At 50.7% G+C, this 25,380-nt stretch overlaps 12 protein-coding genes and 1 non-coding gene across 13 annotated transcripts; 6 read left to right on the plus strand and 7 right to left on the minus strand.

The window, feature by feature from the left end:
• Window positions 1–40: 40 nt before the first annotated feature.
• Window positions 41–918, minus strand: maiA (maleylacetoacetate isomerase MaiA; the record flags this gene model as incomplete). The annotated part of the gene is made up of 1 exon (XM_073743276.1): window positions 41–918. Exon 1 carries the CDS (start codon window positions 731–733, stop codon window positions 41–43), a length of 693 nt encoding a protein of 230 aa, XP_073598961.1. The 5' UTR covers window positions 734–918.
• A 1,121-nt stretch (window positions 919–2,039) lies between these two features.
• BDW70DRAFT_148128 (uncharacterized protein) lies at window positions 2,040–3,611 on the minus strand (the record flags this gene model as incomplete). The annotated part of the gene is made up of 2 exons (XM_073738817.1): window positions 2,040–3,371; window positions 3,432–3,611. The coding sequence occupies 2 exons, from the start codon at window positions 3,609–3,611 to the stop codon at window positions 2,040–2,042; spliced, it is 1,512 nt and encodes a 503-aa protein (XP_073598962.1).
• A 1,226-nt stretch (window positions 3,612–4,837) lies between these two features.
• On the plus strand, window positions 4,838–4,954 carry BDW70DRAFT_t54. The gene has a single exon. It is a non-coding gene; the product is annotated as a tRNA-Leu (tRNA).
• A 335-nt stretch (window positions 4,955–5,289) lies between these two features.
• Window positions 5,290–8,059, plus strand: BDW70DRAFT_117149 (putative C6 transcription factor). The gene is made up of 3 exons (XM_073734668.1): window positions 5,290–6,096; window positions 6,155–7,059; window positions 7,117–8,059. The coding sequence occupies exons 1-3, from the start codon at window positions 5,417–5,419 to the stop codon at window positions 7,857–7,859; spliced, it is 2,328 nt and encodes a 775-aa protein (XP_073598963.1). The 5' UTR covers window positions 5,290–5,416; the 3' UTR covers window positions 7,860–8,059.
• A 1,719-nt stretch (window positions 8,060–9,778) lies between these two features.
• BDW70DRAFT_117178 (protein transporter TIM17) lies at window positions 9,779–11,246 on the plus strand. The gene is made up of 4 exons (XM_073734669.1): window positions 9,779–10,121; window positions 10,190–10,388; window positions 10,445–10,599; window positions 10,659–11,246. Exons 1-4 carry the CDS (start codon window positions 10,053–10,055, stop codon window positions 10,695–10,697), a joined length of 462 nt encoding a protein of 153 aa, XP_073598964.1. The 5' UTR covers window positions 9,779–10,052; the 3' UTR covers window positions 10,698–11,246.
• BDW70DRAFT_130462 (isoaspartyl peptidase/L-asparaginase) lies at window positions 11,217–12,798 on the plus strand. The gene has a single exon (XM_073735815.1). It carries the CDS (start codon window positions 11,320–11,322, stop codon window positions 12,739–12,741), a length of 1,422 nt encoding a protein of 473 aa, XP_073598965.1. The 5' UTR covers window positions 11,217–11,319; the 3' UTR covers window positions 12,742–12,798.
• A 39-nt stretch (window positions 12,799–12,837) lies between these two features.
• BDW70DRAFT_171667 (aldo/keto reductase) lies at window positions 12,838–14,037 on the minus strand (the record flags this gene model as incomplete). Its single annotated transcript, XM_073743277.1, has 3 exons — window positions 12,838–13,272; window positions 13,346–13,718; window positions 13,796–14,037. 3 exons carry the CDS (start codon window positions 14,035–14,037, stop codon window positions 12,838–12,840), a joined length of 1,050 nt encoding a protein of 349 aa, XP_073598966.1.
• A 594-nt stretch (window positions 14,038–14,631) lies between these two features.
• BDW70DRAFT_148132 (major facilitator superfamily domain-containing protein) lies at window positions 14,632–16,486 on the minus strand (the record flags this gene model as incomplete). Its single annotated transcript, XM_073738818.1, has 7 exons — window positions 14,632–14,906; window positions 15,116–15,448; window positions 15,549–15,748; window positions 15,813–15,868; window positions 15,956–16,155; window positions 16,199–16,328; window positions 16,379–16,486. 7 exons carry the CDS (start codon window positions 16,484–16,486, stop codon window positions 14,632–14,634), a joined length of 1,302 nt encoding a protein of 433 aa, XP_073598967.1.
• A 652-nt stretch (window positions 16,487–17,138) lies between these two features.
• Window positions 17,139–18,444, plus strand: BDW70DRAFT_148133 (zinc-dependent alcohol dehydrogenase family protein; the record flags this gene model as incomplete). The annotated part of the gene is made up of 7 exons (XM_073738819.1): window positions 17,139–17,178; window positions 17,236–17,306; window positions 17,360–17,428; window positions 17,484–17,745; window positions 17,783–18,201; window positions 18,232–18,256; window positions 18,323–18,444. The coding sequence occupies 7 exons, from the start codon at window positions 17,139–17,141 to the stop codon at window positions 18,442–18,444; spliced, it is 1,008 nt and encodes a 335-aa protein (XP_073598968.1).
• Window positions 18,445–19,609: 1,165 nt separating this feature from the next.
• Window positions 19,610–20,783, minus strand: BDW70DRAFT_171669 (SMP-30/gluconolactonase/LRE family protein; the record flags this gene model as incomplete). The annotated part of the gene is made up of 2 exons (XM_073743278.1): window positions 19,978–20,783; window positions 19,610–19,916 (listed from the first exon to the last, which is right to left on the minus strand). Exons 1-2 carry the CDS (start codon window positions 20,688–20,690, stop codon window positions 19,610–19,612), a joined length of 1,020 nt encoding a protein of 339 aa, XP_073598969.1. The 5' UTR covers window positions 20,691–20,783.
• Window positions 20,784–20,935: 152 nt separating this feature from the next.
• On the plus strand, window positions 20,936–21,846 carry BDW70DRAFT_171671 (class II fructose-bisphosphate aldolase; the record flags this gene model as incomplete). Its single annotated transcript, XM_073743279.1, has 2 exons — window positions 20,936–21,525; window positions 21,576–21,846. The coding sequence occupies 2 exons, from the start codon at window positions 20,936–20,938 to the stop codon at window positions 21,844–21,846; spliced, it is 861 nt and encodes a 286-aa protein (XP_073598970.1).
• A 24-nt stretch (window positions 21,847–21,870) lies between these two features.
• Window positions 21,871–24,128, minus strand: BDW70DRAFT_171672 (Zn(II)2Cys6 transcription factor; the record flags this gene model as incomplete). Its single annotated transcript, XM_073743280.1, has 5 exons — window positions 21,871–22,055; window positions 22,102–22,290; window positions 22,387–23,050; window positions 23,096–23,942; window positions 24,055–24,128. 5 exons carry the CDS (start codon window positions 24,126–24,128, stop codon window positions 21,871–21,873), a joined length of 1,959 nt encoding a protein of 652 aa, XP_073598971.1.
• Window positions 24,129–24,367: 239 nt separating this feature from the next.
• Window positions 24,368–25,232, minus strand: BDW70DRAFT_148137 (SDR family NAD(P)-dependent oxidoreductase; the record flags this gene model as incomplete). Its single annotated transcript, XM_073738820.1, has 2 exons — window positions 24,368–24,836; window positions 24,892–25,232. 2 exons carry the CDS (start codon window positions 25,230–25,232, stop codon window positions 24,368–24,370), a joined length of 810 nt encoding a protein of 269 aa, XP_073598972.1.
• Between the last annotated feature and the right edge of the window lie 148 nt (window positions 25,233–25,380).

Genomic DNA, 25,380 nt, shown 5'->3' on the forward strand with positions numbered 1-25,380 from the left:
TTCATTCTAACAATCGAACATCGGTCTCCAAGCAGCAGATTTAACATCTGAACTCCATTGGTGTATCCTGCTGGTTTCGCCAATGCCCCTCCCTAACTGCATTCTCCCTCTCCAGGGCCTCCGCAACCCTTTTGATTGTAGGATACTGTCCTAGATCAACCCCCGCTCTCTCCGCGCCCCAAACAGCGGGAATCAAACAGACATCCGCCATCGTGATTGTATCGCCAACACTGAATATTCCAGCCGAGTCTCTAGCAATAGCCTCATACGCCGCAAACCCAGCTTCAATGAGATCCTTGGACCAGGCGGCCCGGTCGACGCCAAATGGTGCAACGCGCTGAAGAATCCGTAGGTTCGTGACCGGCTGGATGTCGCAGGCTATGATTGATGCTAGAGACCTCACGAGCGCGCGTTGTTGCGGGTTGGAAGTAGGTGGAAGAAGTGGGTTGGGGTAGTCGGGGAATGCTTCATCCAGGTATTCGAGCGCTGCGAGGGACTGGGTTATTGTTATTGGAGACTGGCTCCGGTCTACATGCTCGATGATGAGCGTGGGAACGGTGGCGGATGGGTTCACGGCCGTGTTTTTCGTGCTCGACTGCTCGCCCTTCAGCAGGTTGATTGGGACTGAGGTATATGAGATTGACTTGAGGGCGAGGGCGATACGAAGGCGCGCGGAGCACGAGGAGCGAAAGTAGGTGTAGAGTGTCACTCTGAGGTCTGAGTTTGTAGACATCTTGACCGGTGCGGTATCCTTCTAAGAGATATTGTCAGTCTTGAAATGGGTTTGTTGCTTGGAAAGGGTCTGAGTCTGCTTAAAGGGAAAAGGTGGTGCGTTGGGAGTGTTCATCCACGCAGTTCTCTATCTAAAGGGTAAACCCGGGATTGTTCAGGACTCTGGCCTGGGTATCCACGGCGAATTCCTACTCATTCCTGGCTTCACTACGTGATTCTTCTTTTCTGCGGCGAGTACGTTCGAAAAATGTTAGATGCGGGGTGGCGGAATGGGTTCCGCGATGGAATATCCGCTGCTGGACGCGCAAATTCCCGCGCTTTTCCGTGACATCGATCACTCCTATGGCGTATTGGAAAGTACAACACCTTTGTTCGGAGTACCTTATGTAGGTAGGGTTGCAATCCCAGTTCATATGCTTACTTAAGATGATTAGATTTATGGGCGTATTGTACAGGAAATTCCCATTTGTAACAGGGTGACTAGGTCGCTTGAAGTGCATGCGATAGACAATTGCAAGAACTTCCCAATCCAGCCTGGAGAGCACAGTCCATTGATTTTATTTCTAACCCATTCAAAACAGGTAGCTTTTCAGATACGCCCAAAACCAGGGAAGTACTTTCCGTACAAAGAAAGACTGCTGCCGGTCAGTCTCCCGGAGTACAAGCCCTGTGTCCAGTTTGTGGACTTTTTGTCCCGGATACCTGGTTCTGAGCCACACCAACCCTGCCTTCCTACATTGGCGATACGTCGTTTCACGGAGCAAACCTGTTTGCCCGTGAAGTATCCTGGGGAGTGCAATGCGTATATAGGGCTCCCAAAGGTGAGTTGTGACTTGCCTCTTGGTGTCTGAGATAAAGAATTCCCGTCACAGATGCTCATTGAACAGCCGTCAAACAACTACTACACTCTGTAACTTCAAAGAAGAAGAAGCCGGCGACGTGCCCATACGCTCGTCATTCATTCATCCCCAAGGTCAAGAATGTTGAACTAGGTGCACTCACCGTTCTGCCGCCGGACTAGGGAGTAGGGTCAGACTTGGTTGTCCAGAGCTGCAAGCTAATCGTTGCGGAAGTCTGGCCCCTGTACCCTTTTGTTCTTGACGCACTACAATGGCTGTCATCCATCGGTCACCGCATCAGCCGGGTAAGCCATAGGGTTGGAGATAATTTGCCGTGCATATTCATGGTCATGACTTCGTATCACACAGAAAACGCTAAATCATCCTGCCTGTCACGATTTTGCTTCTCGTCAGGCTGTCATGTCCGTCCATCATGTCGGTTTGCCTAGCATTGCCACCACTGTGTTATCAAAATAACTTGGTGCTCCACTTGAACTCGCCATTCATGCCCCAGTTGCATCCTGCAGGGGTGAGTAAGTCAATTCCATCGTCAGGAAAATCCGCGGTATTGATTTTGCGGAATACCACCTCCGCGCGGTCTGCCTCCTGTTGAAGAGCGCTCGTGTCGAAGACGGCATCAGCCTCGTCGAAATCAGCCTCGATAGAGAGTTCGCGCAGTCGTGGGAAGCGGGGGCGATGCTGAAGCATTCCGCAGCAGTCCTTTAATAGGAATTCCAGCTGTTGCGGGGTGCTGAAGCCTGTGATGCGTAATATTTCGAGCGATTCCGGCAGCCGATCGTGAAGAGGAACATTTATCGGCTCCTGTTCGTCTTCCGAATCGTACGTCTTCGAAAACTCGTAACTATCGAAATCCTCCGGGTCATGGATGAGATACCCAGCGGCAACGTTTATATTGGCGAGTACAGAGAATTGAGAGAAATCCAACGGATGTATCTCGCCTTCCTGATGAATGTAGAGCCCCGGCTCGAAATGTAAAGCGATACTTTCCAGTGATTTTCGAAGTGGGCGAAGTGCCTTGGAGAGTGAAGCTCCAGAAAGCTTCACATGAACCCGGGGGTCCCAATCACGATGGAAGATGAATGTTTTGACCGAGCGACAGTATTTGAGAATGGTCCGCAGACTCTGCAGGTCGACGTTGCAGTATCGGAGCTCGAGGTGCGTTATCGACGAAGTCGTTCTGCCGCTTCGTAGACCCTTTGCCTGAATATCAACTCCATCAACCCCACCATCCCACCTGATGGGCCCCCAATTGCTGCCGAAAAAGTGGGTCAGTGAAGGCATCTGAATAAGGGGAAGTATTTCAGAGGAGTTGCCGCAGGGGGTCTCGGAGTTGACTTTCAGATGGGTCAAGTTCCGCAGGACAAAAGGCGAGGGCGAGAGCGACGATTCTACCTTTCCCATATCAGCCTGAGGCAACAGGTGCCAGATGTACATCGGATCCAGGGACCAGTTGGACTCTAATTTTTCGAGAGAAGGGAGGAACACAAATAAAAGGGCGATAAGAGAGTCCAAGCTCGGCGCAACCTCCTGCAACTCCGCGCACCACTTGTGTTTGAGTTTATCCGATAACGGGAGGCGCCGAACGACGGTCACGAGCTTGAACATGTCGAGTCTATCAGGGCGACCGAGGATGTCACCTCTTATCATCCGGGCTACTAGCTCTTTGCGGCGGCGGGAAAGGGATTGGTGCGGGACCCAGGAGAGTTCGTTCAGGTCGAGCGATCGGACGCACTGCGCGAGGTAGGGGCTGGAAAATACGGACATGATGAATCGCCGGACCTTGTTGAGAGAGACCGTGTCAGCAAGCAGACCTTCAAAGAGAGGGGCGGGTCGCGGTACCTTGCGCGACTCATCGCCGTCGACGAGACTTAGCGTAACGTGCGAATAGAGGATCGGGGTCGTGATGCGGTGAAACCTCTTGTTGAGGGTGGCGAGGAGAACCAGGGTGTGCGAGTCCCGACCAAAGTAGGTGATGAAGATATGCCACAGAAGCTCCTCAGGCAGATCCGCAAACAACATGCTCTTGCTGGGGGCGGCGAGTAGGCAACCCAGCCCGCTGCTAATGATGGCTATAGCGGCGCTCTCTAGATTGTGTCTTGCGAGAGAAAAGTGTTTCCCGGAGGGGTAGAGAAGTAATGGCAACGGATGGCTTGATAAATAGCTTAGGCTGAGCTCTGTTCCAAGGCATTCGTCGAGCGAATTGTACCAGGGCAGCGACTTTTCTCCCGATCGCACTCCGTCGCGGCCGAGAGTGCACAGCAGATCGCCGCAGGTTGAACCAGAGTCTAGTTCCTCAATGCGGCCACTGCCCACTTTTCAGTCTTTCCAGTCACTTTCTATTGTCGGCTTTATTAACCGTCCAATGGATAACCCCCTCTTCGGCCGAGCTGGGTCTCATGTGGTGGCATTTTGGGCCTACAGTTCGCCTCTTCACTCTTTGAAGGAGCAATCTGGACCCGAGAAATTCCCTGGCCCGTGTCTAGACTACGCATCGTCTTTGTTAGCATGTTGCATGGGTGAAGTTCAACTCTGCAGCCAATATCTAAGTCACGCGGGTCCTGGATTTCTTGTTTGGTCGGAACAAGAAAAGGGGAAACGGGATCAGGTTAGGTGCTTGTGGTGGTACCATTTTGTCTTCCTCGGAATTATCCTCCGGTCTCCAGGGCTCCGCTCCTCGTCCACGGTTCCGAGGCCTTTAGGATTATTATCTTGGGCGCAGATCTAAGCCACAATCTGCCAGGTGGGGTGTACTAGCTGTATATAGTTAGTGATATCTGCAGTGGGGAGGGAGGGTCGAGACTTTGTAGACCTAACAAGTCGGGGACAGCCCTGCACCGTCAGGCACATTATGCACATATTTGCCAATGTTTTGCTGCATTTCAGACGCTGTGTTTAATTAGTTGTCACTGGCTTAAGTGAAGTACTAAAAGAGACGGTCTGAATAGGATCGTTGCGGGTAATAATTCGACTTCTGGATGCTCCAGCCAGCACGCAATCATTATAAATATATATTGGTGACGATATAAGGGATCGTGAGCATACCTACCACCAGTGACGACCGCACAAATACTTACCCCGCCAGGCATGGCATAATTAGTCATTAAATTTGATAGCCCATCACTATACTGATGAATATGCCAAATAATGCATCAGGAATATAATGTCCTGAAGGACATGATCCTTGAGAAGCGCTTGTGTTAGGCTTGTGCTATATAGCTCTTGAATGGTCCGTATTTCAACAAATTGGCAAGGTGGCCGAGCGGTCTAAGGCGCGCGGTTAAGGTATCTAATTAGAACCTCCTCTTGATCTATCAAGTTTCCGCGTCATTAATTTGGCGTGGGTTCGAATCCCACCCTTGTCATAATTTTTTTTCCCCCGAATTTTTTTAATCGGACTTCCCTCCATTCTCCAAGAGAGAGATATATATACTGTCACCATAGCCCTGCATCATACCGTTAAACCATTGCGTTGTTCATTCTTTGAATGCATATTGAAAGGAAACCTGGTCCAGGTCAACTTGGGCTGGCGGATATTTTGCACTTCGGCTAGTTGCGGCTATTTCACTCACGACCTCAGGCATTCTTTCACCGTACAACACCCGGGAAGCCAGCCGCTGTCTCGGTTGCATCCGCGTGAGCTGAATCCAGATTGCATGATTATCTTAGATACTGAAACAACGATCATTGGTTGAATTTGGTTGTCATGGAAGCCAGAAGGTATTCAAGGCCCAGCAATTCGTCAGAGCGTACATACCAGCGTGCTTACAAGGCCTGTATCCCCTGCCGGCAAAGGAAGGCCAAATGCGACCTGGGCGAACTCCCAGATGGGTCTCCCATCGGCCCACCATGTGCAAAATGTCGGAGAGAGCAGAGGGAATGTGTTTTCAGCGAGACAAGGGCCTGGGAGAGGAGGAAAAAGCGAGGTAGGTGCCCGGATAACGATCCCCGTTTATTCCATGTTGACAAAATCTACAGCGTCGCAGACAAGTACCCCTTCCCCCGCGAGTACTCGCAGAAAATTGTCAAGTAACGTAAGATCTCATGATGATGAGGGGCAGGAGATTCGACGGCGCGACCTGGCCACAGCTGACAATGTCGATGGGTACACTGAAAGTAATATAAGTTCTCACCAACCTACCGCAAAGAACACCCACACCCGCCAACAGTCGGCATCCACATTGGAAAACTCCATGATGCGCACTGTAGTGTCGAGCGGAAATGATGCACTCAACATCCTCTTTGAGGCAGCAGCCCATAGCCAGGAAGCCGACCTGGCCGAGGCGAGAATGGATTCGAGGGACACCAGCCGTGCAGTTAACGGGATGAGCTACGAGAATGCATTCAGCCAAATGCACTCTGCAGTCTCGACCGGCATATTTTCAAGGGCAATCCGGCCGGTGGAAATCTCCAATGCGTCAAAAGAGGTACTCACTACTTGGGAAACGTGCCGATTTGTGATGATGGGATGGTTTACCTCTAGAGAAGCCGTTACACTCATTGACCTGTAAGTGCCCTATGATTAAGTATGTGTTCAGCATAGTGATTGATCTCTTGCGAGCTAGGTTTTACGAGAACATGTCCTCATTGTCCCCGATCCTGACCGACTTCTATGCGGACCACCGAAATCACCGCGAACTGATCACCTGTGATCCCGTCCTGTGCTGCACCATGCTCATGTTATCTTCGAGGTACCATATATTACCGGGGCCAGGTGGCGAGTCAAGAAATTTCTTTAATCATCATCGTCTGTGGCAGCATTGCCAACAGCTAGTTACAAGGCTCATATTCGGGCAAGAAAGGACTTCCAACTCAAAACTTCGAAGGATTGGCACAATCGAGGCTCTCCTACTGATGTCAGAGTGGCACCCAAGATCTCTCCACTTTCCCCCAGAAAGCGATGGATGGGATTCTGACCTAGTCATTAAAGCTCCCCAGCCCAGAGACGAGGATGTGTCATCGAAAAATCGGTTTCTGGAGGACATGGTTGAACCGGCAAAGAGATCCGACCAAATGTCATGGATGTTGCTTGGGGCTGCATTGTCCCTCGCTCACGAGCTGGGAATATATGAGGTCAACGAGGACAAGCGGAGCTGGTCCCTCGCATATGAGGGGTATATTCCTAGCGACCTGATCAAACTCCGACGACAGCGGGTTCAGCGACTGCTCTATGTTTACATCAACCAACTAGCATGGAGAATAGGATGTGTATCTCTCATGCCCCAGAGCTTGAATCATGCCATCTTAAATAGGCAAACATCAAGAAATTTGAAGCACTATAACGACCAATGGCTTGCATTTATGGATTCTTGGATGGACCTCACAAAGCTGGCTAAATCCGTCACAGATGTGTTTTTTCCGTCTGCAGACTTTGCTCGGCAACAGTTACGCAGTGGTCGGTATATTGATATGTTGGACCACTTTCGTCCTCTACTACTCAAATGGGAGGAAGATCATCTCCGGCCGGAAGGTAAGCGTCTAGCCATATGATGCATCCACAGAACATTTGTCAGCTAATTCATTGTAGTACTCAACAAACGCTTTTATAACGACCTATTCATTGAGTATCACTTCGTCCGAGCCTACACCCACTCGATCGGTATGCAAGCGGTAGTGGAGCGTGTCCTTGCGGATAGCGACCCGGACGTTGAAATCCGCGCGGCGAGCATTGACCAAGTCGATTACGAATATATCCAAGAAGTCATCGACGGTTGTTGCCAGGTCTTACAGAAGGCAAGTGAGCTGGGCGAAGCCGGGGCTTTGAAGTTTTCCCCAGTCCGTATCTTCCTTCGGATCACGACGTCCTCCATCTTCTTGATGAAGGCATTGAGTATCGGGACACGCCATGCGAAACTGCGTGAGTCCCTAGATATCATTGAGCGCTGTATACAGGCACTTAAATCCAATGCACTGGATGATATTCACTTGAGCACCCGCTATGCCGCCCTGTTGGAAACACATGTGTCGCGCCTGCGACGCAATTTACTCGCCTCTAAGGCTACAAGAAGTACTACTGGGTGTACGGTGCGCTCACCATTGGCGTCCTTACAAGATACCGACGCAGAAGACAGTACGCCAACAATTGGTGTTCCTGCCGGGCAAATAGTCCCCGAATTGGGATCTGTTCCAACATTTCAGAATATGGCTGCGGACGATTGGCTTTCTTTGCCTTTTGATCCTTCTATGGCACCATTTGGGATGAGTGGTGGAGGACAATTCCCAGCTTACGAAGGGGGTGCATTGAATTTTATCTGGAACTTACCTTCTTGAACGTAAGAGTGCGGTAAGGGCAGATATTGTCATAACGGATGGTTTGACCATGCGGTGGGTTCGTCTAGGTTTAACGCTACGAAACTGATGGCTCATGGCAAGCGATCTCCGCCAGTTCCGGGGCAAGGAAACTGAATGTTTCGTAGTGACGCTCGCAAAGGCGAAAGTGACACCCCAGCCAAGTCAAGTATAAAACTTTTCGATATCATCCCCCAATTGACTCGGCCATTCTTTGAGGACATACAACTATGAAGCATCTCCAGCCGCAAGAATACGAAGTGGGTGGCTTGGTTCTGGATTGCAGATCGAAGCTCTCGCATAATAACTTACATTGAATATAACCACGAAAATGATCAAGGGAATCAGCGTGCTGATGATCTACTGGACAATGAACTCGGCATGTTCGCCATTATCGTTGACTTGAAGTTTGCTCAAAGTCTTGCGCACGCTATCGAGTCGGACGCTCAAGCTCTTAAGCCAGCATGCAAGAAGAGATCCAAGCGGAAGAGGGATCAGCGGCTAGCATTGGATTGCAACATCGATGACCCTCAACCGGGAAGCTATTCGACTTTAAAAATGATGACACCGGCAGTGACTGTTCATATTCCCAGACCCTCTGTCACAGCTTAAATGTCGCTTCATGAACAGCCAGTGACGGAGTCAGAGAGTGATGCAGGACCTTTCATGACATACACGCAGCGACAGGAAGAGGCAGCGAGAAGGCTTTAGAAATCCGAAACATGCAGTGCTTGCTACGACAGTTTTCCTTTGAATAGGGTCAAGAGTTTGGATTGCGCCCATTGTTCTTGTTATAGCTGCCTTGAGCCTTTTCTTGAAGGTTATTGCGGACAAAATGCTATCTCCGCCAATACCTCTATACCTTGTTCAGGCGGAGATGTCGCAGCATGAATTTGATGGATTCAAAAGTGCTGAAGATGGGTTCTCAACTACTGAGAAGACATATTACAGCAACGCGGCCTTCGGCAAGTTCGTACCTTCCAAGGGTATTGAAGCGGAGAGCAAGATGCCTTGACTGCGGCTCGATCACATGTGTGATGTATCGAAGTGCCTCCACGACAACGATGATTGCACCGCAGACACTGAGCTTCAAGCCACGCTGGCTCTGGCGAAGAACATGCGCCGGCGACGTTGCTAGCATGTAGCGCTTTAGTGGAGTTGAGCACAGGCTGCTACCACATGAGGTATGTTGTCCAGGTCTCTCCAAATATCTGTAATCTCAAGGACATGGTCATTGATATCTAAGACAGTTGCAATTGTGGGACTCAATTTTATTTGCAGTTCATGGAAGACATGCAACTGCCTTCAATTTGGAGAGATGAGATTGTATGCGACACCAGAAGCAGTTGTGGAGGCTGGGGCTAATAATCTGCGGCCTGGTGTAGCCCCAGAAGATCACTTGGAGATAACCGTGCGCAGTGTAGCCATAATCGACGTTTTCGACGGGCCGAAGTCCATGCATATATGAGAGGTGTGATGCGGAGCACTATATGTTTATGCCAATGACAGATGTGTCTCTGACACATGTCAACAGTGTCGACAAGATCTTCGGAAAGACTAGTGCATTGAGCCTTAAGTAGGGTGGACTGGGCTTGGTTGCTGTACTCTCGGCTCTAGATACAGTTCACGAAAATTTGAGGCTAAAACATTGATCTGGAATAAAGCGGGCTCTCTGTGCCGCAGCAAATATAAACCCTGTCGATCGAGTTTGTGAAAGAAGTATAAAAAAAGAATAAAAAAAGAACTAGATCCCTACATGTCCCGAGACCATAACGGATCTGGCACCCATTAACGCCAAGTATGCCTGAGGCTTAGGAGGATTCCGGAGTGGCCGCAGGCACGTGATCAACCTGGTCACGTTCGAGGCGAAAAAAGCCTTCGAAACCAGACGAGCCGTCAGTTCTCCATCGGACCCCAGTTTTTAACCTCCTCAACCATATCGCCTTTTCAGTCCCGCTGCTGATATCTTCCAATTCTCGTGTCTTTTTCAAGAGCTTCTACGACCGACCGGACCTCGCGTCGTCTCTCCTTCCGGCGTTTGTACAAGCTCGCCTCACCTTGCTCCGAGTGACGCCTCTTGACCGTGAACCACTTTGAGCTGGACGAAGCTATTCCTCCGCCCTCGTTTCGCTCAATCCTCCAACCCTCTTCTCATACATCACATACGCACATAAAATGGATCACTCCAGAGATCCCTGCCCTTGGGTTGCCCTGAGCGACTTCGGTGGTGCATTTTGTATGGGTGTACGTCTTGACGACCTGAATCCTACCTGGCAATATGAATTGAGAACTGACAGTACTGTTTTTGATAGGCCATCGGTGGTGCTGTATGGCACGGTGTCAAGGGATTCCGAAACAGCCCGTACGGTGAGCGACGGATAGGAGCCATCACAGCCATCAAGGCTCGCGCGCCTGTACTTGGTGGTAACTTTGGTGTCTGGGGTGGACTGTTCTCAACATTCGACTGTGCTGTCAAGGGTATTCGGAAGAAGGAGGATCCTTATAATGCTAGTATGTTCTGTCCGGAGTGAAATTATGTCGGTGAACGCGAACTGATTGTGTCCCAGTCATTGCCGGTTTCTTCACTGGTGGATCGTTGGCTATCCGTGGTGGTTACAAGGCTGCCCGAAACGGTGCCATCATGTGCGCTGTTTTCCTGGCTGTTATCGAGGGTGTCGGAATTGGATTCCAGAGGATGATGGCCGACCAAACAAAACTAGAGGTAAGCGCTTTCAATCCCCGTCGTATATCTTTTCTGATTCTAATCCTTTGCGCCCACAGCTCCCTCCTGCTCCACCCTCCGACAAGGCCGTTGCCTAAGCGATTGTATTTCTATCCCATCTTCCCATCGAGACCTACGATTCTTGCGTCCAGCTGTATGCCCATAAACGTGCTGCTATATTACATTACATCTCATCTCTTCTCTGGTGTTAGGAACTGGTCATATTATCAGGATGCGTGCATGGTATAGAGGTTTTTACTTTTATTTTCGAAGCATGCTGGTTATTCCGCTCTTAACTATTGCCAACAAGAACTGGTTTTCACCGGCGATCTCTTTTTTTTGGATACACAGCCTTGCTCTTTACCCTGATACTTTTTTCAGGGGGCGAAAAGAATTCTTTTTTGTCTTTGACGCAGATCCTCGATTGGCGACCGGGGCATGTTACCAATATGTTTTCTAATTTCTTGTACATTACTACTCCCAATACCAGGATTAATGCGATGCTCGGCTTGTTTCTGAATTCTGCGAGTTCTGTTGGTTATCGTGCGATATGGGCTAGTCTGCCGTTGGCGTGATAAGGCTGATTTGCCGCTAGACATGACAGCATCTCAACGCAGCTTCCCCACATCCTCCGACCAACTCATAATCGAGAACGGTCGATTGCTCTTCCATGCGCCGAATCCTTTGCGTCTACCGGATGAACAAATAAACTATATTTAAATGACGCTCAAACCAACTTTCAAGCCGACCCTCATCCTTCATGGCGGCGCAGGCGCCATCCACCGCTCGACCCTTCCACCAGAGCTTTGGGCGAAATACGAAGCGTCCCTCCTAACCTACCTCCGCGCCACAAAACACCTGTTGGACAATGGTGCCCGCGCTCTTGATGCGGCCGTCCACGCGGTCTCGCTCATGGAAGACGACGAACTCTTCAACTGCGGACGCGGTAGCGTGTTCACTTCTGCGGGAACAATCGAAATGGAAGCTTCGGTTATGGTTACGTCGGTGCGAGGCGAGGACGATGTGGCAGATAATAGTGATACCATGAAACGCGGTGCGGGGGTCATCGGTATAAAAAACGTGCGGCATCCTATACAATTAGCTAGGGAAGTTCTTACCCATACTGGGCAGGATGAGAATGGGGATCCGGATGGTGGAGATGGAAGCCGAAATGCGAGCATGCATTCGCAGCTCGCGGGGCCGTATGTCGAAGAACTAGCTCGTGACTGGGGGTTGGAGTTCAAGTCGGATGAATGGTTCTGGACCCAAAAGAGATGGGAGGAGCACCGGAGGGGGCTGGATAAAAGCCAGTCGCAGGATGAATCTGAGCCAGTGCTGGGATACGGCTACCCTAGTCAGGGCACTGTTGGATGTGTCTGCCTTGATCAGTGGGGCGATCTCGCTGTTGCGACGAGTACAGGGGGGTTGACGAACAAATTGCCTGGTCGGGTGGGTGATACACCCACGCTCGGAGCAGGATTCTGGGCGGAGACCTGGGAGGTGGTAGTCGGGGATCATTCGTCCTCTTTACCAATGCGTCAGTCTGAAAGGATGCAATATCGACAATCTAGAGCCGAACAAAGTCCACTTCTTCGCGCGCGTCAGAAGTCAATGTGGGACATGACCCTGGCAGACTGTTGGCCTGATTTATACCATTTCTACAAGGAGCGGCCTTCGTTCGAGACGGATTCAGATCTGGACACGACGGTTACTCTTGTGAAGCCCTCGTACCTGGACAAAAAGCCTAGCCTCCAGTACCAGAAAAAACGACGAGCGGTGGCCGTATCCGGTACGGGGAATGGAGACTCCTTCCTCCGCACCGCTGCCGCTCGAACCGCATGCGCGATGTCGCGGTTTTCAGAGGAGACAGTTAGTTTTGCGGACGCTGTTACGGCCGTTGCGGGAATTAATGGCGAGTTGCAGCGCTCGGCCGGTAGACGGTGGGGGAAGACAGGCGAAGGACAGGGCGGTATTATAGGAATTGAGGCTGAGATTGATGTTGCGGCAGCGGGATATGGCTTGCGTCGTGGGAAGGTTGTTTTCAATTTCAATTGTGGAGGGATGTTTCGGGCTTGGGTTGAGGAGGGTGCGGACGGAAGTGATATTGAGCATGTTATGGTTTTTAGAGAGCCATATAGATAGTCTGTCAGAGTTGGTCTTACTATGAATATAGAGCATACTGCAATGCACTCTTTCCGGAACAAAGGAGCTATGCGAGTCCTAAAGGTGGCCACCAACTCAGACCCCATCCAGTCCCTTATACAGCGGCCACCGGTAAGCCTCTTGCGGCGTATTGAACCTCAAATCCGCATTCAGCTTATCAATCATCTCCATATCGTCCTCCTCAAGCACAAAATCACTCTCAACATTCTGCCTGATCTGCCAAGGAATCGTACTCTTCGGGATCACAGAGCGCCCATGATTCACGCCCCAGGCTAATGCCACCTGTGCAGGACTCTTGGAATACTTTGCGCCTATTTCAGAGAGGACGGGCTCGTCGAGGAGGCGGCCGAGGTTGGCGCGCCCGCTGCTCCAGTAGACATCGCGGTAGAATGAGTTCATATTACCCAAAGGACTGAACTGCTGCACGTGGATCCCAAGACTCTTGTGCCAGGCTGCGAAGGCTTTTTGAGAGAGGAACGGGTGGAGTTCCATCTGGTGGACTGCTGGGGTCTGCGCCGATTGAACGACATTAGCCCTAACCTCCATCGTATGCCAGGGTGGGTGGGACCAAGAAGAAGCTCACCATTCCGGCATTGATAAGATTCTCAGTCTCATCCCTACTGAAGTTTGAGACTCCAATTGCCCTGACCTTCCCAGTCCTCTTCATGATCTCTTGCAGTGCTTTCCACGTATCGACGTAGGTCGTCTCCCCCATACGCATGAGCCCATCTTCACCCTTGGGAAAGCGGTCTTTCCCACGCGCAAACGTGCATGGGTAGTGAAGTAGATATAGATCAACATAGTCAGTTTGCAGGTCTCTCAGGGATTCGTCTAGGGCAGATTCAACGTCGTATGGGTGGAAGGAGTTGCACCAGAGTTTCGTGGTTAGGAAGACCTCATCTCGTGGGATGGAGGATCTCTTAATGGCGGTGCCGATGAAAGACTCTGTGTCATAGCTGGACTGGGGATTAGTCTTATACCTTGGCTTTATGTAGGAGCAGAAAAGGAGAAGGAAATGTAGAGGAGAGCATACACTCTCGCCGTATCAACGAGCCTCACACCAGCCTTCAGCGCTTCAAGTACGGCACCCTCTTGTTGCTCTTTATCTTGGAATGTCCCAAACCCAATGGCAGGGATCTGGGCGCCCGTATTAAGGGTAAATGTCTTTCCAGCGTAGTTGCTGATTTGCCTGGAGGGAATGGCGCTGCTCTTCCAGAGCTTGGGTCTGAGCCGGCCCGCTTGAGAGATGGGGCGAAGGAGGTGCCGAGTGCTCATTGTCTTGGAATTTGTCTTGCATCTACTCTGAGCCCAGGGGTCATGGTCTTAGTCGAGTTCAGAGGGAAGAAAGAGAGAAGGGACTCTAGATATAGCTTCGGCATGGTGCTGTAGGGACGTGCTGAGTGTCGAACGGCCTGGGCGACCTAATGGGTTGTCACTTGAACAGATGCAGCTGCAGTCGGCAGGAGTGTGTAGCGGTGGCAGGGATGACTTGGAGTTGATTCTAGTTGTGTCTGATTGAGGTCTGCGGTTCCCCGACACGAGGGGATGCACGAAACGGGGGAAGCCCTAGGTTTGGAGAGGGATAGGATTATTAGTGGTCGATCTATTCGCTCTTTACCCAGCTCCACCTTAGATTTGGCTGATCAGCCAAGATGCTTCATCTCCATCCCCAGATTGTTTGTGGAGAATGCGGGCATGACTGACCAGAAGCCAGGGGCCAGGAGCACGCCTGTCCGCCAAGATGATGTTAATATCTACTTTCCAAGTTAGTAGTGTTGTGCCTGAACAAGACCATCATCCATTCCAAGAGATTATCGACATATAAATATTCAGATAACCTGTCAAACTCACTACACCCAAAACCAGCACTCACTGCATCATGCCCTCATGATGTTGAACAAGCCCATCCTCTTTCTCAGCAGACCCATCTTCAGCAGAGCCTCGACTGAGTTCATTCTTTTGGACCACCTCCCCTTCTCTGATTCTGTACCGTTCTGGCCTTCTGACAGAGATAGCCTCCTGATCACGGAAAGCCAAGAGTGGCGGGTTTGTACGGTAGTACTCATCCATATCTTCAAGCGTCCGTCCCGCGGTCTCTGGATAGAAAAGGTAAATGGTGGGCACCATTGCCGCGTTAAGAACAACTCAGATAATATAGAAGCGCCAGCCGAGATTCTGAATTCCGATGGGCGTGATTTCCACAACCATGAAATTCAATATCCAATTTGTTGCAGCGCCAATCGCAGCGCCCTTTGTTCGCATTGTGAGGGAGTTGATCTCGGTGGGATACACTGCAAGGTCGATGTTAGCCGTGGTCTCAGACGAGGGCATGGAAAGTGAATGGTTGCCCTACACCAGGGGATGCCTTGCATGGCGATGCCGAAGAAAACGTAGTACAGGAAAAAGAACGCCACAGAGGCCGACGCGACTTGCTGGGCGTTCGGATAACCGGGCATCTCGTTGTACCGGATTAGGGCGGTGATGATAATATAGCAAAGGCACTGTCCGGTTGCGCCGAAAATCATCGTTTTACGCCGGCCCCATCGCTCAACTTGTCTGGTTCCGAGGAAAGACCAAAGAAGGTACTGTACACTGTTACAGGCGGCCAGAAGTCGCGCCAGGTTAGGGCTCAATCCAACCGACGTTGTCAGGACTGTCGGCATGTAATAAGAGGTAACGTTTATGCCTTTAAAAAAGTGTCAGTTTAACCTCGTCAATAGGAAAAGCTGCGTGAATAACCTGCAATTGTTGCATAGACTGCGTTCCCATTCCCAGAACCAGCCGACGGATTGTCTTCGTGCCGGATTTGCGGGAGCCTTTCCCTCGCAGAAGATCACCCCAGCTCATCCCGTCAGTGCGTTCGTATTCCTCTGTATACTTTATTGCTTGTAATTGAGAGATAACGAAAGCGTCAGTCATTGGTTTTCCCTCAATGTCAGACAAGATCTTTAGTGCCTCTTCATCTCGTTTATTCATGACGAGCCATCTAGACCACGAGATCAGCGTCAAACAATTTGCAAACAGAAGAGGGCAAAGTTCTTGGTTTGTACCTTGGCGATTCCGGAAGCCATGGAATGACCAGATAGATCATGATGATGAAAACGAGCTGGAAGGCTAGTGGAAAGCGCCAGGAAACAGGGCGGTTGGCAAAAGCGAGACCGTAGTTGATTCAGTTAGACATCGAAAAGCCGACAAGTAGCAGGGCGTTCTGCAGAGTGACAAGCTTTCCCTTCAACCTGGCTGGGGCGGTCTCAGATTGCCAGACAGGTACAGTGGAAGAGTTGATACCATTCCCGATACCTGAAACAATCCGTCCCACGATCATGTGAGGAACGCTGTAGGATGTAGTTTGAAGTATAGCCTCGATGGTCATAATAGCAATCCCAAGGATAACTGATCTTTTGCGGCCACAGCTTTCCTCCCGCCTATGTAGCACTCACGGCACCCAAGAAACAGCCCACATTGTAGATGGCCGTCACCGTACTGAGCGCATTCGTCCTTGATGAACCTTCTAGTTCATGTACGCGAAGGTAGTTGGGGGAGATCACAACGCCGCCAAAGACTCCCTGAGCATCTGTCAGCGGAGCACCTCTGGCATCGCTATCGCTCACCTTACCTGATCATAACCATACAGCGCCATGTCAGCACCGCATCCGACAGCGAACCAGAAGGTCAACCATCGTCCGCGGAGGCCTTTTGAAGGCTGGAAGTTTCTGAAAAACATGGGTCCTCTAAAAAGCCAAGAGGCGTAAAGCAATGACTCGGCCGTAGGGTTGTCTAGGACATCCTGGGGTGCGATATACTCAAGGTTTTTATATAAATCTGTACTCTACTACAGCATCGAAGTGGCTCAGTAGATGCCGTCTCCGGATTTCGGAACTTGCCCTGCGTTCAATTTTTACCCCACGGGGAACGAAAACGTCGCATACTTCTGGTGCCTTAAAGTGACGATGGTACGTAGAGTACCCACGTTCACCCATTTCCCATTCAAAGGTAAACATATTATGAGCTCGAGACGGCACAGAAGGTAAGATCATCCAGCCCCGAAACGAGTAGTGCAGTTTCTGGTTGTTCATTGGACGGTCAATGGATTCTCCGTGATAATACCTGAATCATGAAGTGGCACGGTCCTCCAATAATTTGCGGAGGATGACACTAAACGGAGTCTTAGGATTTTGGTCTTCTTTCGTCATACAAGATCGTAATATTGCGTACTCGAAACGAGCACTGGAAACGCCTAAGTCTTCAGTCACAGGATGCACTTCAGATAAAGGGTATTGTAGCATCGAAAGGCAGAAGGCAGAGATCCCTCCACCACAACTCTCTTCAGTCGACATTTTCCATACCAAGCACAGACGTCCTGATAAGTAATGATGATGGACGGCTTTAACCTTCCCTCAGAAATGAAAGCGCTAGGCAGGTTGACTCGGATAGACTCGATGCTGAGTGATTAAAGACGTTGACCTGAGACAGAGTATTCCGCGCCTAGGACTCCCCGCGTGGTTGAAAAGCGTCTGCCAGTCATAAGAAAACACGAGTTGCTGGTACTTTTTTACCTTGGTCGGGATAAAATCGAATTTGAACTGACGTTCTCCAGATAAAGGTGAAAGCGTGCGGTGTCTGCGGCACCGACTTGCATATCCACCGGGGGGAGTTCGGTGCGCAGGTAACAGCCAACGTACTACTTTCCACTTTCTGAGCAACTTCTGACGGAGTCATAGTTTCCCATAGTTCCAGGACACGAAACTGTGGGTGTGGTCGCAGCATTCGGTTCGAAAGTGAAAGGGTTATCCGTAGGAGATCGAGTGGTGGCAGACAACTCAGAGCTATGCGGAGAGTGCTTCTACTGTCGCCGAGGAGCTGAGCTTTTCTGCGAGAACTTTATCGCGCACGGGGTTATGGTCGACGGGGGGTTCGCCGAATATGCCGCCTATCCAGCAAGGAGAGTGTTTCCCATCAAGGGCATCTCGGACGTGGAAGGGCGTCTCGGACGTGGACGCAACTTTGATCGAACCTACAGCCTGCGCCGCCCATGGAATCGACAAGATCGCTCCACATATGGGTTCCAGCGTGCTGCTCTTTGGAGCGGGTCCGACCGGCCTGGTTCTCGCGCAGTTGCTGCGCTTAAACGGAGGATGCAGCGTTGTTATGGCTGCGCCAGAGGGAGTCAAGATGGCCCTCGCAAAGTCCCTTGATGCTGCAGATGAGTACATAGATCTTCCGCGAGACCAAACGGCCGCGGCCGCGGTGCTTGATAAGCTGCAGTACGATAATCCGCACGGGTTCGACATTGTTATTGAAGCCACCGGCAGTGCTAAGGTCTTGGAGAGGGCGCTTGACTTTGTTCGAAAGGGAGGGAAGCTGGTTGTGTATGGCGTCTACAAGGACGATGACCGGATCGCCCTGCCTCCGAACAAAATCTTCAAGGAGGAGATTCACGTCTTTGGATCGTTCAGCTAGATGCACGAGTTTCCTGCTGCAATTGACTATCTCGGTGAGTTCTTTCTACCCGTTCTTGGGGAGAGCCATAACCCACTGAAGGCTATATTGATGAAGATAGAGTCCGGCAAGGTCCGCGTTACTGGAATCGTCAACCGGGTCTTTCGAGTAGAGGAATGGGAGGAGTGCTTGGAGGCAAGGAGAACGAAACGGGTCATCAAGGCGGCTATTGTCTTCGACTAGTCCAGACTTTGGTCTTTGAAAGAGTGTAAGAAGTAGAAAGTGCAAGAGTAGAGAACAGAGGAGGTTTAACTTCAGACTGTGTGGTTGGGGCCCTCCCAAGCCTCCTTTGTACGCCTTCTTCAGACTCCGCTTTGTTTGTCTTTGTCACCGATTCTCTATATCTTCTGCATCTGCTGTATTGGTCTATACGATATCTGGAAAGACTCAGTATACATTCTATAGCCCCAAGTAGAAGCCAGACTCTGATTCAGGTTGCTGCCGTAGCCTTTTTCATTGACTTTGTCGAAGCTGGTAGAGAAATTAGATTTTCAGGCAATATATTCATTTACTCATCTTCCCAAGCCAACCAAAAATCGCGTTGATAGTCATATCTAAAGAGGCTGTTTATGCCATTTTCCTTGATAGCGGAGACGATGATGCGCCTGAGCATGAGACAAACTTTTTGAGACCAGCCTGATAAGCATTCTCCCCATCTCTTCGAGTCACTGCTGACATCTTCGACCGCCGGGTGGTCCAGATCAACCATCTCAGCGACGGTTGTGGACGAGATTCGGGTAGGCGACATCCGCATCTGGGTAAGGCCTCGTCGATTGCCATGGGCTTCTTGCGGTTCCTTGCTCTGGCCTGAGGTGCATCTCAACATCGAACGGCCAAGGACTGCACAAGCATTCAAAGGAGGATCACGGCCTAGTCTCCTGACCGATGCCGCCGAGAAGCCTCCAGGTTCCGCGGCGTATCCATCCCACTCAATGACGCGCCACAGGTTTATGCCTCAGCTGGTATGATGATTCAGTAACAGCTCGTGCTGCCCTCCACAGATTTCGTGGTAAATGCCCTCTGAATCTCATGCCCATAACCCCTGAACTCATTTTCCTGAATGAACTTTGACGTCTTTCGCCTCAGCAGAGAAAAAGGATGGTGGCTTTATTCGCAACCTCAACCTCGATGAGGGGCTCGGAAGCTTCGATCTAGTCGTGGGACATAAGGTGCTCAGTATTAGTGATGGCGAGAGCTTCAATGGGCTTCTTTGTTGGGAAGTGGAACTCGGCCAGTGGGAGATGCCATAGACTATGCTCGATTCTCGTATGAACTAATTGATCAAGTATATGGATGGTAAAGAGAAGGAAGAGAGTTAGACTGAAGGAAGCTTGAAAGACAGCAAGATCTAGATCCCAAGAAGAGCTCCCTTAGTACCACCTGTTAACTGGACCCTCCACAGCCGGTACTCGTTCAGAAGAAACATTTCGCCTTCTCTACCAAAGCAGAAGCTCGCAACGCCCCCGTGTACCAATATCCGGCCTAGAAGCTCCCCCCCAGGGCACCAAACATTGACCCCGTCACCGCAACCGCTATGTACATTCCCGTCTAGATCGCACTTGATCCCATCTGGGATTCCGCTATCGGCCAATGCGAATAGACGCCGGTTGGCTAGGAAGGGCTGGTTGTGGCGAGTTAGAAGGTCGAAGGCGTAGCTTATGGTTTGTTAGCGCTGTCGAGGTATGTTATGCAAAAGGTGGGTTCTTAGGGATATACATCGACGACACGCGTGCATCATCCGTCCCTCCATCACCATGAATCCGATCTGTGTCGGTTACGTATACCACTTGCTCATCCGGCGAGAAGCAAATCCCATTGGGCCTGCCGAACCCGTCCGCCATGGCGCGGATGCTGCCTGTTTCAAAGTCAAACCTATAGACCTGGTTTGGTAGCCGAGAAGGCGGCCGGTACCCCTGCTCGTGCCCATAGATCGGGTCTGTGAACCAGATACTCCCGTCGGTATGGACCACGACATCGTTTACTGAGTTGAAAGGGCGGCCGTGGAAATCGGCTTTCAAGACGGTCGTTGTGTATGGCGGGTTGGAGGACATATAGTATAGTCCACTGGGTGCATCCATTGTGCCTTGGCCGCAGAGGAGAATACCATCTTTGTAGTTGACTCCGCCATTTGCCATAGGAATTGGGACAGTGAGTTCTTCGCATGCCACACCCGTCCCTGGACCTGAGGAGGTAGAAGCACCATTGCCAAGATGAACCTTGGTTATCTGTACGCGCTGGCCGCCCGACGAAGCTGGATCTTTGATGCGATTACTCGTAATAAAGAGCTCGTTACGCTCAGGAATGAATACACCGGCTTCATGAGCGAAGGGATATGCTTCGTTCTCGACGAGAAGCTCGAGGGTCGGAGATTCGCCGAGGATGGCACGAAACCCGGAGCTGTGGAGGACAAATGGGCTTAAAGACGGCATGACGTTGTGCTGAGTATCTGCCTAATTATGTCTCGCTTGGGGCTGTTTATACTTCGTTCCAAAACAAAGTATGTTCCGCATATTTGTGCTGCGAGTCGCGGCCTTTCGTGGGGGGCAAGCCCCGCAGTGGGGGATCCAGATGTCCCCGAGACGAGGCCCGGCAGGTGCAGACTTTAAAATGTCGGCGCAGAGCTTGCGTTTAACAGAACGTATCATTCCTGAACAAACTGCACAAGACATTAACCATGGACGACTGGAAAGAAGCGAACACGCATCTGCGCATCCTTCGCGATGCCGAAGCCGGCGGGTACGGCGTCATGGCTACAATCTCATACAACATCGAGCAAGTCAAAGGAATGATAAAGGCAGCGGAGATCGCGCGCTCTCCCCTGATCCTCCAGTTCTTCCCATGGGTTATTACGACCTATGACGGTATGTTGGTGCGTGCCGCTGCCGAAGAAGCCAAACGCGCCAGTGTCCCGATCTCTATCCATCTCGACCACGCGCAATCTGAGGAACTTATAGAGCGTGCTGCTGAGTTACCGTTCGACAGCATTATGGTCGATATGTCGCATCATGAGAAGGAAGACAATCTTCGCAAGACGAGGCATTGGGTGCGACATTGCAATGAGCGACATATTGCCACTGAAGCGGAGCCGGGTCGGATTGAGGGTGGTGAGGACGGTGTGATGGATACAGCTGGACTTGAGGCTCGTTTTACCACCGCAGAGGAGGTCGATGAGTTTGCTGCGACAGGAGTTGACACCCTGGCTCCGTCTTTTGGCAACGTACACGGTGAATATGGTCCGCAGGGGCCAAGGTTGGATTTTGAGAGGTAACACACTCCGTACAATCAATGTCCTACCTAGGCTAACGTAGCATAAGGTTTGCAAAGGTTCGAGAACGCGCGAATGGCAGAGTGCGGTTGGCCGTGCACGGAACGAATGGGTTTTCGCCTGAGCTGATGAAGCAATGCGTTGCTGCTGGTTGCTGCAAGATCAATGTCAACAGGTGTGTCCTAGACGACTACTACGAGCATCTTCGCGCGAACGCTGGGAAGATGCCGCATACCCAGCTAATAGAAGAGGGTATTAAAAAGGTGACCCAGGCGACGATAAAATGGATGGAGATAATCGGTTCCGCGGGTAAAGCATAGATCGCTCAATAGTGGCAGAAATGATTAATGACGATTCAATAAGCTCGCGTATGATGGGGTCCCATTAGGCTTAGAAGTTTCGTGTGATTTCCATATCTGTTTCAATTCATCTCCGAAGGAGTGAACTGGCCAGCCAGTCCGTCGTCGACAAAAGTCTAGGAGATCTAGCACGCATTCACGGGAGTGGCTTCCCTGGGTAAACATCCCAGCTGATGGTGTGAGTATAGAAGCGTCTCAAAAAGAAGTGTAACGTACCAATAAATATGCATTGCGATGATATTATGCCAGAAGCGTCATCATTTAATGCCATGGCGATGCCGCATATGATTTCGACACATTGCCGAATTCTTGTTTGCCGCTCGAGATAACCATCCAAACCACCGATGCAGGGCTCGTGCGAGCAAAGTAGGATATGGGCCACACAATGTAATTGAACGGCGACAGCTTCATATAGTCAGCGAATTGATAGCGATTCGACATTGACCCGTTGTGAAACATAAATAACATGGGCGTCAAGGGTTTATCAAGATCTCAACTTACCAAATGACGGCGTCCGAATCCATATGGGTCTAAATGCCGCTGGTTGTTTAGGGGCCATGGCTGGTAGTGGAGTGAATTCGACAGTTAAATGATTCCACCACTCGTCCAACATGCCGCGCAGATCCTTTGCTCCATCTACCCTAGCTTGTATGTTTATCTCTGCAAGAGCAGATTCCTCTTGTGAGCAGTAATTGATGACCTTTGCAAGGACAAACATAGAACGGGCAGCAATCTCGGACGGATTTAGGTCCGCATACGTCTTTTTGGGAACCCAAAACGTGAGCGTCTTCCGTCTCTCACGGAATGCTGCCCATACATCTTGGCAGAGCCATGCCCACCAGACTGCGCTTTTTAGTCCGCCGGAGTCCCCATGTATCACTTGCGAGCGTTGAATCAGGAAGACGCCTTCTAGATGTCGCTGCCAGTCCTGGCTTGAATCGTCCAGCATCTCATAAGTAGAGATTATTAGAACTGTGGCAAGAAGTTCTAAACTGTTTTTGTAGCTCGAGTATTGCATAGCTTTCTGGACGTAGTGTAGCGTTTGATAATAGTACTGCAGCGACGTTTCACGGTGAGGTGGGTCGTGCGAAGCGTTTCCGAAATTGAGTGAGAATTGACGAGAAGACAGGGCTAGGATTGCATTCAACAAGCCAGCATTGCGCATCTTAACAAGTCAGAGCCTATCTTTACTGGAAGGGCAGGGACATACCGCAAGATGAGGTACAAAAGTTGAAAACTTGTTTGTAGGATCGAAAAGATCAATCCATGGGCTAACCCTCTGAACAAAGTTCTCGAAGAGAGAATACTCATGTGGAAGAAGCTGGATATTCTCTTGGGCTTGCCATAACCTTTCCTCGGGAGAAGAGCTCTTCGGTGGATTCACCGCATGGGTACTGCCTTCTGATTGTATTGCGTTGCGAATCGTTTGTCTCGAGTTCAAGCTCGGCTGCACGACCTCGTCATCAAGGTGGGTTCGATCCACTATACGTGTGGCACGCTGTAAAGGTGTAATCTGTGATTCATCCGTATCCTCGAGTATCTCTTGACCGGAGCCGAATACGCTCGAGATCTGGGGGCTTTCGCGGACAGCATCATTAGCGAGTAAGTCGAACCATCGCACAGTTGCGGCATTTATAGCTGGTCCAGGGGATTCGATGGCGCTGGTCACCGATTGTGGAATATCAGGAGAATACTGCGGTGCTGTAAGGCTATTAGCAAAGGGGGAAGTATGGTCAATGGCGACAATGGCTGCTAGCTGATCGAGTGGATGAAGGGAGGGTTGACTATGACCAGTCCACGAGAGGACGGCAGAATCCGGCTGTTCATGAGACGATACACCAGGCACGTTATCGGTGCCTGTTTCTGGTACTGAAGAAATAAAGTGGGCTGTAGTATCTGCGTTTGGAGACGACTGGATGGCTTCGTCTTCGGCGGGTTGCTCGGCGGGGTGGTGGGAGGAGGATCGAGAGTAGTCACACTGACGGCTGACTCTGAGACATGGTCCGCAAACAGGTTTGACTTCGTCGCATTTAAGGTGCCGCTTGCGACAAGTTACACTGTTCTCTTCTTAGTCAAGAAAGGCAGGTAATCAGGGAAGATGGAAACACGAGGGTATAACGAAGAGACAAAGCAGCACGTAACAAGACGACAAGCAGATTCGACACATACCAGCCAGCCTTGGTGCGCAATCCGCGACCACGAGATTTTCGACCACGAGAGAATCGAACAAGGTTGCTGTTCATTCTCCTAAGACCATTGCTGAAGGCAGAGGAGAAAACTGGAATGAAAGTAAGAAGATGGTAGATCAGAGTGGAGGATGCACTTTCTCCTTGGCGCCCCCGTGGGGATCTGTTAGTTCTATTTACCTCCTACACTAATAATGTGTGGGGATCGTGAAAATCATTCTTAGCCTGGGTCATATTCGAATTCGGGATTATCAAGGTTTGTTGGAGAATTGCATCCAGATCAACTATGCTTACAACTACTGCAGGTTACAAAACATCCCCCCATCCGCCAGCAAGCCACTCCCACTGACGAACCGGCTCATCTCCTCGCTCGCCAAAAACACTGCTGGCCCTGCCATATCTTCCGGCTCGCCAACCCTCCCTAACGGAATCCTCGCTTCCAGATACGCCTTCTTCGCTGGATCTTTCATATCGTGATCTGCCAGTTGCGTGTTGATCGTCCCCGGCAGCAGCGCGTTGCACCGGATCTTCTGTTTCCCTAGTGCGATAGCCATGGATTGCATGAGTGAGAGTACTGCCGCCTTTGTGGGAGTATAGTGCGTCTGCAGCCCACCACCAACTAGCGCGCTCACCGAGGAGATGGCGATGATGGAGCCTCCGTGGCCTTGCTTGACCATTTGGCGGGCAGCGGACTGGCACGAGTAGAAGGTGCCTTTTACATTCACATCAAGGCTGTGGTTGAGGAGATCGGGCTCGATTCTAAGACTGTCAGAGTGATGTCGCATCTCGCACAGTAGGAGAAGGTGTAGTATACTCGAACAGCTCAGCCTGCCTGAAAACACCCGCATTCGCGATGAAAGCGTCCAGCTTTCCCCAGCGCTTGACTGCTTCATCGATCAATGCCGTTGACGTCTTTGGGTCTGTCACATCGCCCGCTATCTCAAGGACTTCTCCAGCGCTTGCTCCCTGTTTTCGTAGTGATTCGACATCTTGCAGGAGACTGTGGCGCAAATTTTCGTCTTTGGCAAGACCCAGGTGGTTTATCGCGACGTTGCACCCTTGTCGGATGTATTCGAGGGCGATGGCGCGTCCAATCCCGGTCGTGCCCCCAGTGATGGCAGCCGTCTTGCCGCGGAGGATGTTCCAGGCTGGAAGGGCCATTGTGTAGAAGAGACAGTAGTGACTGGGGAGAGGTAAATTGAAGCAATCCTAGACTGGTATATTTGTATTGCTTCAATCTAACCCCGTTTCGAGGGAAGCATCTCAGCCGAATACCTTCTGCCCCCGGTAGACCGAAACCTTATGGGGA

The sequence above is a fragment of the Aspergillus foveolatus genome (genome assembly GCF_047715535.1).
Source record: "Aspergillus foveolatus strain CBS 279.81 unplaced genomic scaffold BDW70scaffold_8, whole genome shotgun sequence".
Taxonomy (NCBI): Eukaryota; Fungi; Ascomycota; class Eurotiomycetes; order Eurotiales; family Aspergillaceae; genus Aspergillus; species Aspergillus foveolatus.